Here is a 16,238-nt window from a genome sequence, read left to right as displayed (position 1 = left end):
GATGGAACCAAATGTTATATTACACTGTCAGAAAAATGAAGCTGAAAGAAGGCGACTGATTCAAAGCCTCCATGGTGTTGTAGTTCAAACATTGACCTGACAAACCAAATGTCCATTTGAGACTGGAAAAATATATAAATGCTTGGGGTTTGTGACAAGAAGGACATCCATGTAAAAATGAAATATGTGGTGCAACAAGAGAGCAGCAGAAAGTAGTGGGTTTTTTTTTCAGACTTCATACCATTTGCTGGTTGTAATGTACCAGGGAGCACAGGTGGGCCTTACACTGTGAGGCCAAGGATGGTCCCCAGTATGGCAGCCCAGACCTAGAGCGTGGGCATACTGTGAGTACACTGCATAGCGGTACTGTGGACTCCTTTCTGCTTAGTGTGGGCAGCCCGCACTATGTGTTGCCCCTCTGGTGCCCATCTGTCCTGCCTCTCATGCCAGTACAGGGGTCTGCAGTTGGCTTCCCACTGTGAGCTGTGTGGGTTTCCATAAAATCTGAAACTCACACAGGCCCCAACCACCATATTTGCTGGGAACAGAAACACAGTAACAATGAACTCAGGTTTGCTATCACACACTTTTACTGTATAAAATGTGAAGAACAGCAGATCATTTCTTGTTTGCAGCAACCCTCAAAATCACCTTAATGGCATTCGTTAAAATGCACTCCTTTGTAAAATGTATATCTTCACTACGCTATCATTCGTATTTATAGAACCAAGACAAACTTGTTCAAAAAACACTGACTATAAACTGGAGGGCTGGTACTTTTTTTTGTTTGTTTGTTTGTTTTCATACAGTACATGTTTTAAGTGCACAAAAGTCAAAAATCTACTAATCCAGAGTGAAAAGAATACAGGAGCCTTCATTCACTATAGTAACAGGCTAATAATTATTTGGCAAAGAGAACCAAGAAACTCAAAGGCAAATCTGAAAGTCACATGGGAGGACATATTAAAGGCCTGTTTCGGTACAAAAAATAGATATATAAACAATATACAAATACAACATAAACATCTAAGTTTCCATCCCTGTGAGTGTAGTACATATCATTTGTCACAATGACCACTGAAGGCAAATCATAGAGACACAGAGGGTCCTGGTGGCGTTTCTCTGTCTGCGTGCTGGAAGCAGCTTCAGAGCTCAAGACTGCGCTTCAGCTTCAGGATCGTCGTAGATGTAGCTGCCGACACCTCCGGTGTTTACGCCTGAGAAGGGTAGACCAGACGTTTAAATTTAAAGGGTCTGTTCACTCAAAAAACATACATTAACACGAAATAACCATTTGGCTGGTTATGGTTCACTTTGCAAAGGTTTTGGGATTGGTTCCTGAAAAATACAAACATCGACTCCATATAATTGTATCCTTCTTTGCTATAATAACATGGAGCTGGAGTATGATAACACAGACACAGCTTAAGATTTTCCAAAGTTTTCCAGCCTTGTAGACTAAATAATAAAGACTAACTAGCTGTCCATGTCAATTATAGTATTTACTAGACTTTTTAAATCCTCACACAGTTTTTTTTCTCTTCATATACATTTCACATCGACATAGATATTGGTATTATAGGTCACATTGAATCTGATCCTTCAAGGTCATAAAACAGTGAGTATTTATTTCTACCCTGAAAGCTGACTAATACGACTGCCTCAGATGTATTTATGTCACTAAATTAACATATTTTACAGATTTTTTTGGGACACAGTGGTTTGAGCCATTGTTTTAAAAAACAGTCCAGCACCAGCCTTCCCCGCAGCCCAGTCCCCCCCTCCCATACTCAGATTACATACCTTTTGGTCCAAACAGTACAGCATAGCATGGTTTGTGGCAGTAAGGCTGCCCATCATGCTGAAACACAGAGAAAACCATTCCTCTCAATTCTTCCATATTTGAAAATGTTTTCACTTAGTGTTTCATTCTACCTTAACTCTCAGCAACATTCAGTGTACATGAGATAGAAACAACTACAACATTTATCTGCTTTCTCTTTTTTCTACCAGCTGAAAACCCCAGAACACAATATGCTAAATATAAACAGCTTCTATTAACTGACATCAATCAAATTCAGCAACAAACACATTTTACACCTCAGCAACATCTCATCATGTGATGGCTGGATTGAATTTTAACACTAGACAGGCTCAGCTTATTTTTAACTCGTGTCTGGGGCACAATAACTGGATGGGGATGTGGCCACAGAGATGTTACACCTCACCTTTACTTTAGCCTGACAGACTAAATCCTTTGAATTACAGCTATACAAATTAAAGATGATTACATGAAGATGAATGTCAGTGATGTAGTGGCTCATCCGGTTCATGAGCCATCACGGCTCACGTTTACTGATTATAAAATGACAAATGGGATCTTAACCCTCAGAATGCTTTGGGTGTAAAGCCATTAGGGGATAATTTTGTGACTCTTGTGAACTGTCGGTGAACAGACAGACACTGATGTCTCACCATGTTAGAAGTTTATTGATTCTTTGGCTGAATTAACTAAAACATTTTCTTATGTGACTCAAATACTATATGTGTATTTTTGACAATCTACCTGTAGAACATCTAGGAACTGACTCTGTCTTTCACCCATGATGACGCCTTGACTAGACCCACAGTTACACACATATAATTACAGTCTCATTGTGTGCATTTTAAAACAGCAAAATGCCATCACTAGCACTGATGTTAAGTTAGTACAATTAAAATAATCTGGAGCCATAAAAACAACCTGAAACAAAAGAGAAACTCACTAAACATTTTTGGCATAATAATAAATTGAAAAATGGAGATCAGAGATTTATCATAATGTGTAGCTGGAGCTTGTGATAATGTGTCCTTTTCTATCTTGTGACATAATCTAAGTCAGTAAAGAAAACACAATACATGACTGTATGACAGAGAAAAGACGAAGATGTTGTGTATCTCTGTGAAAATTAAAATTGTGTTCAACGATTTCACACTCTGAGATCTTTCTTGATTAAACGAATACATTTTGAATATGACTAGAGTAACTGTCTGTGTATCTAATCAAAAACACTAACATTTTTACTAATACTCTGATTTCCAGCTTTGCAAACTGACTCATCTCTCACCTCTGCATGGCTGCCCGGTGCCAGAGTCTTATTGCATCTCTCACAGCGCAGACAAGGCCGGTGCCAGTTCTTCCCGAGAGATGACACCTTCTCAGCTGCACAGACAGAAACACGGACCATGGTAGAGACAGTCATTACACCGAGCAGAGGACTAAAACAGACAGTTTCCAATGCTTATGTAGAAATGTAGGACAAATACATGCTTGTCACAGAATTTAAATATGAAACAGCATTCTGCTCACCAAAATACACTGTCTTGTTGCATCTGGGGCAGATGTTGGGGCCTCCAGAGAAAGATGAGAAGCTTGCAGCTGCAAAAGTTACAATGAATTAAACAAAAAAACTTAATAGTAACTACATCAGATATTTAGTGATTTAAATAAACGCCATTAGATAGAATTTGTGGTTTACATCATTTTAGTTGTACCGTAAAGCCAGAAGCCTAGAAACTAACTGAAAACAATATTGTTTTAAATAATTATAGGTATGAAGTAAGGTAATTTAATCCTGCCAGTTTTTGCAGCATTAGAGATTGCCTCAGTTCTCTAGTTTGAGATGTAATGATCAATCTGCTGTAGTGAGATCAGCACCTTTGCACCAACAGGAACATGGACTGCACCACTTTCTGAACAAACCATCAAAAAGATAATTAAAGACACATGCGTGTAGACCATCAAAATAAAAATAATAATAATGGCTACAGAAATAAATATGTCTGGGAAAATACACAGGAAAACATAAAATGTTTAAAAATGTCACAATAATAATAATAAAAACATGTAAAATTAAATAAATGAAAACGAAAATGAAAACGAAAATGAATTCATGTCAGTGCCCGTAAATGCATTACTTTGCTGTAGGATTACGGCACTAATTGATATTTTTACTTTAGCTTTGATTCTTCATATTTCTGTCCTTAGTTTTCTCCATTAATTCTCACTTTCCCTAAAACATATCTGGGGCTCATTTATTCCTTTTGTGTTCTTTAGTTTGCTGTTCCAAACCTGAATTAAACTGTATCCTGCCACAGAGGCACTGAGTTTCTCCTCCTTCCATATGACAGTTTTTCTATTTCTGCTCCACATATTTCTCACCCTTCACTGGTCCCCGTGCGGGGGCTTTTTTCTCCTCCTCTGGTTTGGCGTTTGTTTCCAAGGAAACGGCTGCAGGGGCTTCGTTGACAGGATTGTCGTACACGTAGGATCCAGCTCCACCGATGTTTACACCTAAAAACATCAAATGGTAGAATTCATAAATCTAAGTTTTATGAATCTGTGTTCATCGTCTGTATTTGCACATCAGGGAGAAACCCCACCTTTTGGTCCAAAGAGGGTGGCGTAGCATGGCTTGTGGCAATAAGGCTTTCCATCATGCTGCACAGTGTAAAGGGGACAGACAGAGGAAACATCCATTTCTTAACACATAGAATAGAATAGAACTTTATTAACCCCTGGGGAGGTTCCCTCGGGGAAATTGTGATTCCAGTTGACCTTAAATACAAATAAAAAAAAAAATCAAGCAGATACAAATGGACTGAAGCTATACCTGTAACTGTTAATATTATGAACCAGACGGAAAAAAGAAAAAAAAAAAAAACGGCAGTTATATAAACTGTTGTTTTCAGTCTGTGTGGATTCACATAATCCTCCAAACTTGGACTGCATTTGAAGGCATTTGACTTTGTCTAACCATTTATTTTTATGGTAATAAAAGCCCTTATCTCACTTTGTTTTTAGACATAAAATAAGCCTCACTGATTCAGTAAAAGTAATGCTCCTGGTCATCTAGACACTGTCATCGTTTATATAAATACTCTGTGGAGTTTTTTCAGTCATCCCAGGAATGTACATTCACACAGGATGTGTTTTTCAGCTAAACTCAATTGAACCTTTCAAGCAAATATGCATGTCAAAGTGGTTCACATGACAAGACCAAAAAAACTGAAGACTAACAATAAAACCATTCTGAAAGCAGACAAATGTGCACAACTACTACTACTACTACTGCACATTCACCCAGTGTACATACTACATGTATATATATATATATATAATGTTCTTCCTCTACACTCCCTCCCCCCCCCATTTTTGCACATGTCGAGGAGCGTGTCAGGCTACATTTCACTGTGTGTTATACTTGTATAACTATGCATGTGACAAATAAAGAACCTTGAACTTGAACTTGAACAATAAAGGCCAAAATGAAGCACTGTGAAGAAAATACGGAGATAATGGACAATAAAGTTGCTCTCACTGACTAAATCAATGCATTTTAGCAGCGTACAATGAATACCATTGTCAGCTCATCTGTGATTTTCAGTACATCCCTTCCTTCTTAAAATCTAATTAAAACACAGCAAGAGCCACAAACAGTTTAATCTGATAAGTCTGATGAGTTTTAAATAACAGGCTGCTGAGCTGTTAATTTTATGTACAGCTAATTTTGTACAGAGTTTGTTCTGAACAGACTGAAGAACATCATGCATTGTGAATGATGATGAGCTGTCATATGTGAATATAAATGCATTATAACAATGATTAAAGGGGGACACAGAGTACAAATCTTCGAGCTTATTTAAACATGATTAGGCTAAGCATACTCATTTTCATATAACTTGCACTACATGCACATAACCACGATTCAAGTCTATTTTCTTTAATCAACAGTTGAAACTGCCATCTCATCAAAGCACTAAGATGTGTGAAACCCTGTTGTCTCTGAGATTTACGCCTTCTGGTTTATGGTTCTCTACAACAATGTCAGACAATGTTAAACTCCTTAGTAAAGTACAGGCGCTTCCAGGTTTCTCGGAGGAGTGACGCACTGAAGATACACAGGTACTGACTTTCCTGCACAGTACATACGTGTTTTCAAAGACAGCACAGTAACTGTCCAAAAAATCCAGCTACTTTCTGCTGATGTTAAATGATCAGGTTTTTTGGTTGATTTCAAAAAGTCTGTATTTTACCATCAAACCAGGCTCATCTCAAACAGCTTACAGCCTCAGAGTGCATGGGACATTATTGTTCGCAGTCACGGTTTATTATGTTGATGCAATGTAGCCTACCAACATAACCTTTGAACATGAAATATTTGCACTTCATAAAACAAAAACAAATCATAACTGCTTAAGGAAAATGAAGCATATACACTCTTCACATCCTGTTACCTCAGCATGGCCTCCCGGATTCAGAGTTTTGTTGCAGCGCTCACATTTTAGACAGAACTTGTGCCAGTCTTTCCCTAAAGATGACACTTTCTCCGCTGTGGGACAGGAAGAGACAAAGATCGTTTGATGTTATATCGTGCTTTTGGTTTATGAAACATAAAATAAATGGACTTAGTCCTGGAATTTCTTATAATATAATGAAGTTAATGAAGTCACAAGTTCGTCACAGCATGCATATATAAGTCTTTGGATCCAAAACGATATCTGGACTAGTTTGCAATAATTCATTGGTAGTGTGTGTGTGTGTGTGTGTGTGTGAGTGGGCGGGGACGCTATAAACAATTTAGATTATTTGAATTTTGGGAAGAACCCACTGCAACCAGAAGACCCACAAAGGAAAAGAAATATGCAATCTCTACTCAGAAGGCTGGATTCAAACCCAGGACCTTCTTGGTGTGAAGCTCTGACCGCGGCACTACAGTTCTGCCCCCACTAACACACTAACAAATATTACTTACTTTTAAGTTGGATCAGTTTATAACTCTGGTAAAGTTTGAATTCAAATCTGTGTATAACCTTTTGAGTAATCCTGAAAACTAATAAACAAACTAACAAATCATACAGTACCAATCACATGGCACTCTTGACAGAGGGAATATGTTAATAAAATCTGATTATAAGTGCACTCAATGTCTGAGTCATACTTTTACAAAATAAATGCAGTGACTGTTGAGAAAGAGCCATCCTCTATGGGTCAGTGCTTTAGTGCTTAGAAAAGAGCGCTGCCACTGAATGCAGAGAAAGGGGAAAATATTTTTTTTCTCTTTCTTTTTGTGCTTTATTTGTGCACCAGTGCGAACACTCCTCCACAGGCAGGATCCTTTTGCTGCTGCTTTGAACAGAACCCATCTTTTCTATGAGAAAAAGAAACATTTTGTCCTAAAAAAAAAAAGGTTATTTTGATACAAAAAGTAGCTATTTTTGCCATGAAATCAACCTTCACATATGGGTCCAGCAACCTTTGGAAGAAATGATATGCACTGTTATTAAGGTTTTTGTGGGGGTGTGTGTCAGCATGTGAAGTACAGTAGCAATTATATTTTCTGACACAACCTGAATACACAAGATAAGCACTAATGTATTCTGAATTATAACAGCCGAGTGTCGGTCGAAGTGACAGACGACATTTAATGGGCACTTATGAGTTCATATCAGCCTGAAGCACATTCTTTCCACTGCTTTCTAAAGGGCAGTGTGGTGACTCAGACATTTCCATTTTTCTTATTTATTCCTTTTTTTTAATAGAGCTACTGTCTGTTCTTCCATCCCTTCACATACTAAAGTTACCTTAATCTGAAGGTAAATCTAAATGTGAAGTCTTAAAAAATACCTTTTTTAAAATTTGGCGAGGTCGATCAAACAACTGATCTCTTTCCTGTCTGGATAATGGATGATCTTTGGATAATGTTAGCACAACAGGGACTTTTGGAGGTTTTCCTCTGTTTCCAGTCTTAATGCTTAAAACCACAGAGTAGTGAATATATACCATATCAAAAACCCACAAAACTGACAACCAACTAGTCCTTTAACATTAAAACTGTGTTTAACGAAGGTGGAACTCATACACACAAAGCAAAAACTGCAGTAACTTTCACACATATATGTGTGACATGTCTAACACCACTCAGAAAAAGTTGGCATAAAGAGAGAAGAACTAAAACAACTTGTTTCACATGGAGGATGGAGTGAAGGACTTCACCGAGGCCAAGAATAAGATAGTTAACAATCATTTTCAACTTTGAATCCAGCACAGCCACTTTGATTGAGCCCTTTAATGAAAATACTGAATTGGAAATGAATGCAATCCCTTTTAGCATAATGGACACAAATACAAGTTGGAAATCACAGAAACTAGAGTGCAAGTTAATGACACCTGCTGCAAACATAACACATAGTACAGTGTGTTCAAATTACTCTGTTGTCCAAGTCACTTTGCAACCCACTTCCACCCATGCTCTTCCCGTTCATGCTGCTCCTTATTAAGGTATTATCCATGGTCATGTGATACCTGCTCTGCTCTGTACAGGGGGTCTTGCTGTTGCTCTTTCCACCACCAACTTTTAATTTCTGCACATTATGGTAGGACAGAGCTGTACCACACTGTACCACCAAATTATCATAGATGGAAAGAGCTGTCTTCTGTGGACTACAGCGGTCATGACTGAACTGTTTTTTTTTCTACCCAGTTATTTATGTGACTGCAAGGGAAAAATACATACAGTGTGAGTCAAGAGGGAAAACAAATATTACTCTGTTCAGTCAAAAGAAAAACATCATAACCCCCTTTTTAAGACCCGCAGTTTCAGTCACAGAGACTTTTTTGTCTAAAAGACAGGAGGATGGACAGAGGGAGCGAGAAATTCACTGACAGTTGCTTATCTGTTTGTCCTCCTCCCAAAATATCTCAGCTGATACCCTGAGACTGATACAACATGACACTTCCTGTTTAGACTCAATGCCTGGCCTCCCTGTCAGTGTGATATCTGACAGTAAGTCACACCGACACACAGAAATATGCCTGGATGGTGAAGGGCTCCAGTCTGCACAGCATAACATTGGTTTTCTTCTGGGTTCTTACTCAAGGAACTGAATTTACTGAAGAAATCACATTAGCTCAGTTTATTATTTAAAAATCACATTATAGACTCCGTGTCTCGAGCATCATCTTCTTTATGGCTATCGAGAACTTTGCATCCAGAAATCCTAAAGGCTAAACTATCTCTACTGTAATAAAATCCCCTGCAAAACAACAGTATCCACTTCTAGGAGGAATACATTTTTGCCAGAACCTCGTTTTTTTTTTAAAGCTTCTAATTTCCTGCAGAGTTTCAAAAGAGAGAGAGAGAGAGCAGCAGTTTGACTGAGCCTGCAGGGTGTGGTTTTGCTGTTGTTTTCCAGAGAAATGGGGAAGGGGAAAGAACAAAAAGAATATTGATCCATAAAACGAATTGGCAAATCAATCAATTATTTACCATGCCATATGGCATTGCACCAAAATGGAAAAAAGAAGAAGCTAAAAATAGATGTTAAATTAACTCCTTAGTATCATAGTACCTCACCCTATTTGACAGTATTGTCTACTATCAAGTGAATATAGTATCCAGTAACCAGGGATTAACACGCTTAAACTCATCCTACCTGCTTCTAAAAGCCAACATAAAAAGGATTTTTCACAAGCTGTCAGAAAACACAGCTGAGGCTATGACTACAGGTCTGTTAATGGCTCCCTGTAATCTTATCCAAAGATAGTGAACCCATCACTGCCTGATATGGGTTGTGTCGATATGCACCAGTTGTCTGTTGGACTCTGAGATTCACCATCTGGGGAATTTTTGGATCAGTTTTAGAGAAAAACTGTCACTTTGATTTCACATCCAATCTGGCAACGTGTCCGTGGTACTCAGCTGTGAATTTCTCTGACATTCTGTTGGACTGCTTTTAGGACCCAGAGTTTTGTATTGTAATGTAGTTACATGCTTATTTTGATATATTCTGTAAAAGACTTTCAAGCTTTAAATCAAATTTGACAGGTTAAAATAGTTAATAAAAAAATTTACATGCCTTTACGTGGGTGAAATTATGCCCCATACAGTGACAGAGGATGCCACTGTATAAGGCATCCTCTGTCACTTTGTCTTTATATGCCACTGTATAAAGACAAATAATATTCATACTGTATATTTTAAAGTACTTTGACTCAGTGACACGACAGTAACATTTTCACACTGTAAATATAAATATCACTGATGTGGAGATTATGTTGTGACACTTGTATATAATTAGTTTGACTAATACTGGCTTGACTGATCAGCTGTTATTACCCCAACAAAGATAGACAACACGGTAAATGTGTGGTCCAATAAAAAGGATGCAAGAATGTGATCGATGAATATAAAGACAGACTCTATTAGTTAGTTTGCCCACAAGATAACATCACACAAAACCTCAAAGGATTCCAGTTAAAAATCTCTTTGTTCTGTGCAAATGGTAAAGGAAATAATGAGTGATTTAGTGTGAATGCATTTTTAATGTACTACCAATAAATAATTCATATGTGTAAATGAATTCAAAAATCCACCATTCACGATTCTAATCATTGTTTCCACCTAACACATAATAAAAATCATCCAACAGGATGAATGAGTGTCTTAAATAGTTATGTCTCTCTGTGTGTGGGAGACTCGATAAGCCTATTTATAACAAAACAATGCCCATTTTGATCAATGGGTGGAAATCTTCTGTAGAGCTCTAAAATCAGTGATGTATCCGCAAATTCTCATTATGTTGTATCCGAGAAAACACGTTATCGATTATAAGTAAAAGTCGATTTAAAGAATACTGCACTGTCAGTCTTTCATATTATAACCACCCCCCGGTTGACTATAACACTCCCACCCAGCGGTCATCGCATCTGTTAGAATCATGATGCTGGGCGGCCTCTGCAGCGGCTGCTCACTCACCGAAATACACCGTTTTCTCGCATTTTGGACATTTTGACGCCATGGTCGGTGTAAAGAGAGGAACAGGATCTTTTTCTGTTGGTCCTTTCTGTCTGTCTGCAGCTCCGGCGGCGCAGACACACCTCAGATGATGCTGACGGCGGCGGTGACTGTGATGAGACTGCGCCTCACATCCACCCTCTGCTTCTTCTCTTTCAATTGTATAACTCCGCCCTCGGGGTGACATCATGCAGCTCGCAACCCACCAGACAAAAATGTACATTTATGCCTCTGCATATCCTGTAAAAGCTTTTTCAAAAAAAAAAAAAAAAAAAGCCTCGGCCAAATTATCACATTGCTTTTTACATTATCATCATTTCCAGAGAACATCTGCTGAATGCACTGCTGCCACTCAAATTTCTCAATATAGTACCAGCATCAGCCCAAGGCTCTAGTTACACTTTTAAAAACCAAGAGAGCATTAAAGAAAGTTTTTATTGCACACGTTCTACTCCATTAATTATTGTAAACCCATATGCACATATATACATTGCTGTGCCAGCCTCTGGTTTGGAAATCTGGTTAATCTGATATCCTAGCAAAGTTAGCTCTTCTGCATTAATCAGTGTCGCCTTTTAGTTCTGTTTGTTTCCCCTGTGTGGTTGTTAGGTTACACAGCATAGCTCTGCACAGGGAATGTTAAGTGATGCTCCGCAGCTCCCAAGTATATTACTCCGCATTCTTGGCCCAGAGATACCAGGGAGCTGACAGACAAACGACTTTTACGTGGGGTTAAGAATAAAATGTCAACACTAAATTATTTGACTATTTTAGACAGAAAAGGGCAAAAAATTCAGAGAAATCACCAGGATATGAAAATTGTCCTCACAAAGTGGCAAATTTAGAATATTAAATGTCTCAAAATGACACAACATATTATTATGAAGATATGGAACACTATGCAACATAACCAAAAATAAAACAGAAACAGTAATAAAAACACAGTGTATACAGAAAAAATGTAATAGGATGATATTTCTTTAAATGCTTGGTAAGTCATTGACAGTGTAGTTGTATCTTTCTCTTAGTTCTACTAAACAAACCAGCTGCTGACAGGCGTTTGATATTTTCCATCTGCACTAGAGTGCCATCAATAGTCTCAATATTTAAGTTATCTCAAGATCAACTAACCCAGGTGTTGCACATTGATGTTACATCTTTGAGTTCAAACGTAACTAATAATAATTTGCAGTTAGAGGGAAAAGTGAAATAGCTATCCTTCAATGCTGTTTAAAATAAATGCAGCATAAAAGATCACTTTAATTTACGTAGTGCCATTCACAACAGTCGTCACATAACACCCCTCTATGAGCAAGAACTTGGGAAAGAAAAACTATCTTTTAACAGGAAGAAAGCTCCAGCTGAATATATATATATATATATATATATAAAATTCTGAAGTGTAGTCGGATGTTAACAAAGAGAGGGAAGGTAGCCAGAAAAGAGGGGATAAAACTACCAGAAGGCAACATTGCAGACATAGAGGACAGTTACAAGTACCTGGGGATCCCGCAGGCAAATGGGAACCATGAAGAGGCCGCTAGGAAAGCTGCAACCACCAAGTACCTGCAGAGGGTCAGGCAAGTCCTGAGGAGTCAGCTGAACGGTAAGAACAAGATCCGGGCTATCAACACCTACGCCCTGCCCGTGATCAGGTGCCCTGCTGGGGTAATAGGCTGGCCAAAGGAGGAGATAGAAGCCACTGACATCAAGACAAGAAAGCTCCTTACCATGCATGGAGGGTTTCACCCCAAGTCCAGCACCCTGAGGCTGTACGCTAAGCGGAAGGAAGGGGGCCGGGGACTGGTGAGTGTCAGCACCACAGTCCAGGATGAGACAAGGAACATCCAAGAATACGTTGGGAAGATGGCCCCAACTGACCGAGTGCTCAGTGAATACCTCAGGCAGCAGAAACCCAAGAAAGTGGCGGAAGGCGAGGAAGCATCATGGAAGGACAGGCCCCTGCACGGTATGTACCACCGACAGATAGAGGAGGTGGCTGATATCCAGAAATCCTACCAGTGGCTGGACAAAGCTGGACTGAAAGACAGCACAGAGGCACTAATCATGGCAGCACAGGAACAAGCTCTGAGCACAAGATCCATAGAGGCTGGGGTCTATCACACCAGGCAAGACCCCAGGTGCAGGCTGTGTAAAGATGCTCCAGAGACAATCCAGCACATAACAGCAGGGTGCAAGATGCTAGCAGGCAAGGCATACATGGAACGCCATAATCAAGTGGCCGGCATAGTGTACAGGAACATCTGTGCCGAGTATAACCGGGAAGTCCCGAGGTCAAAATGGGAGATGCCCCGAAGGGTGATGGAGAATGACCGAGCTAAGATCCTGTGGGACTTCCAGATACAGACGGACAAAATGGTGGTGGCTAACCAGTCCCAGCCATTCACCACCTGAACCCACCCATCCAAGTTTTTTAATTCAGTTTACTGAAACCCACATAAAATGAATAAAGCATTAGGAGACAGTGAGCAGAGAATATTCAACCAGAAAACTGCATCAGTAAAACTTTTTTTATTAAGTCTCCTTGGCAGACACGTAGTGTAAACACACATAAACTTTAGCAAAGATGGAAACAGTAGCAGGTTTTTTTTGTCTGTGGTTAGTACATTTGGTCTTGAGCCAAATGGGGCCTGGGAATGCACTAATCTTAAAATAAACACCTACGGATGGCGTCTGTCTGAAACCTTTGGCACAGATATCCACATTAACTATATGTCATTGGTGAAGCAGAGGCTCAGCTCTGAAGCGGCTTCTGTCTCTGATCAACCTAAAAGGCTCTCATATTGCATTTCATGTGTATGAAAGCTACACAAGGACAACCTGATTGTTTTTAGGAGATATAATTTATTTTAAAAGTGTGGGACTCCTGACTCTGTTTGGACCCTTGCTCAAGTTGTTCAGCTTGCCAAGTGCAATATGGGCAAGGAATAAACACATAAATAAGTACAACAGTATTTTATTAATATAACTACACTAATAGTCTGCAACTACTTGCCAACAAAAAAATAGGCAGCTGTGCATCACTGTTAGCCCTCGTGGCTTCATTTGGCTTTTAAAGGATGATGATTTTGCTTAATGTTTAAATATTAAAAGCAAGGTCCAGTTCAGGTAATTTAATTGAGCAAAAATAACACCAAGAAGAGAATAATACAGCACAATACAGAAAGAAAAGAAAAACAAGAAAGAATTAGCTTGTAGCTAATTGCTGTTACGTTGTTAAAAATAAAAGGACTACAATTTGTTTAACTAAGTGATAGAAGATGGGGAAACAGAGATTTTTAGAATGTGTTACTCTACAATTGTGTTATATAAGGGGGTCCAGAAAAAGAAACTAAAAGTTATGATACAGGAATACTGGGTTAAATCACCAGTCAGTGACACTTTGTTACTTTTATGGAGGAAAGTAAATTTAAGATGAGCATTTGTGTTATTTCTCACGGGACACTATTTGAATTTACTTTTGCAGCTCTCTGTTAACATAAACACAAAACACAGTAACCACTGGTGCAAGTGTTGCTATGAAACAATGAAAAACACATTCTGCAATAGCAACATGACTTTAAAGATAGATCATCCAAATACTCTGGATAATATTCTGGAGGAAACAGATATAGTTCACATTGGATCTGCTTCTTTGACGAGATCTGTAAAACAAACAAACAAAAAAAAAGGATGATGGAGCTGTTAAATCAAAATCTCGAGTTTCCTATTAATTTCCTCCTTCATCTACAGGTGCATCCAGTGAAAACCTGTGACACCTTTTTATCAGTGATCAAAATGTGAAACACGACTTCATCCACAGCTTTTGACACAGTATGCACACTGTGATTTGAAGAGAGTAGGGCCAAATTGCAGTTACAGTAGAGCTTTTTGACATGCAAGTCGAATCAGCTTGACACAGAAAGTTGTTATTTGCTCGCGCCACAACTTTGAGATCAGTGGTGAAACTGCCTTAAAATCTTGTATTTCCCATCATTCCAAGGATTCAGGTAGACATTATTTGTCAAAAAAAAAAAAATTAGATGTGATTTTCTTGGGTTTTTTGTAGTAGATGTATATTGTCCGTTCTATAAACATAAATTGAGACACACAAGTATTTTTAATTTCAAGTGCTGAATGTTGCATTTGTAAGCATATACAGAACAATTCTCTCAAGAAGTGGATGCTTTACTAGTGTGACATACCCCAGAATACCATAAATTATACTAGAAAACAAACAAACAAAAAAATCCCAAACACTAACAGGACAGGAAATGGATAGAAAACTGTGATCAGATTCTTTCTTAATTTTGAGAATATCTCAATAATTTAATTATATTTGACTTCCTTGCTTTAACAGATGTAACTGCATTGGTCTAACAGTGAGAAAAGTAGATTTTAATTTAAGTGAGACATTTGGACATTTAGGTAAATGATGCTTTACCCTGCTGAAATAACTCTCACCCCTGCTCCCTTGAGCGAGACACTGAAGTCCATCTGTTCCTCTAGAGCTGCCCTGAGGTTGAACTCTGAGTTGTTCTGCTCTTATTTAGATGTTTTGATTATAAAGATGACAGTTTGAATGCTTGAAATGTCTGTGACTGTGGAGTGTTGTAAAACTGAAGGATCGAATCAAGTCTCATTGACTGTAATTGTGTTTTAATATTTACCAAACAAGGTTCTGAAGCAGGCATTGACTCTCTCATTTCATTTTCTGAAGTATTTTTAGCAGTTTCACAGGGGTGAGGACCCAGACGCAGGGCACAGAAAACTGGGAACAAGTCCAAAATAGATATTTTTATTCAAGAACATTCAGTGTTCATGTACAAAAAGACAGGCAGCATTGGAAAAGAAAACACAAACAGAGCAAGTAATTAATATATCATTCTAAAACAATACACCCATTTGTACTTACCTTTCATCAAATTTTCATAAAGTCTACATTTGAATTGTATTTTTTTTTTAAATATTCTTTACTCTCACACTCTTAAACACTACCACAGCTGTCATATGCACATCTAAAAATTAAGTTTATGCAATAACAATTGTAATTCCTCAGATCCCCCCTTGTCTTAATGATAGAGCTGTAATACCAAGAATTCTGTTGACTTAAAATCTCTGCATTTTTCATGGATTTCCTTCCTGGCTTCACATAAGGTCAAGGTCAAGGTCAGATTTATTTATAAGCTACACTTGCCACAGGTATTTTCTAGTTTTAGCCATACAGTGTTTTTAGGAGTAAACTACTGTACAGTACTTTTCTTCTTATGCACAGTGACACTGCTGATTTTTCTGCAGCAGCTGTATTGTTATCAGATTGTATTGTATATTTAAGCTCTTAATTTTTATTTTATTTATTCTTTTTCAAATTTTAAAGTTTATTAGCTGCACATTTAAAGTAGA

The 16,238-nt window shown here is 38.3% G+C and overlaps 1 protein-coding gene across 1 annotated transcript; it reads right to left on the bottom strand.

The window, feature by feature from the left end:
• Positions 1-1,152: 1,152 nt before the first annotated feature.
• Positions 1,153-10,839, bottom strand: LOC146617525 (cysteine-rich protein 2-like). The gene is made up of 8 exons (XM_085371863.1): positions 10,797-10,839; positions 6,277-6,371; positions 4,423-4,480; positions 4,202-4,333; positions 3,350-3,418; positions 3,108-3,202; positions 1,804-1,861; positions 1,153-1,217 (listed from the first exon to the last, which is right to left on the bottom strand). Exons 1-8 carry the CDS (start codon positions 10,837-10,839, stop codon positions 1,153-1,155), a joined length of 615 nt encoding a protein of 204 aa, XP_085227989.1.
• Positions 10,840-16,238: the final 5,399 nt, after the last annotated feature.

Source organism: Diplotaxodon limnothrissa, linkage group LG15, assembly GCF_057381915.1.
Source record: "Diplotaxodon limnothrissa isolate DT_005_m linkage group LG15, D_limnothrissa_male_GT1.1, whole genome shotgun sequence".
Taxonomy (NCBI): Eukaryota; Metazoa; Chordata; class Actinopteri; order Cichliformes; family Cichlidae; genus Diplotaxodon; species Diplotaxodon limnothrissa.
Note: the sequence above shows the minus strand (reverse complement) of the source record. Positions and strands in the feature narration are given on the sequence as shown.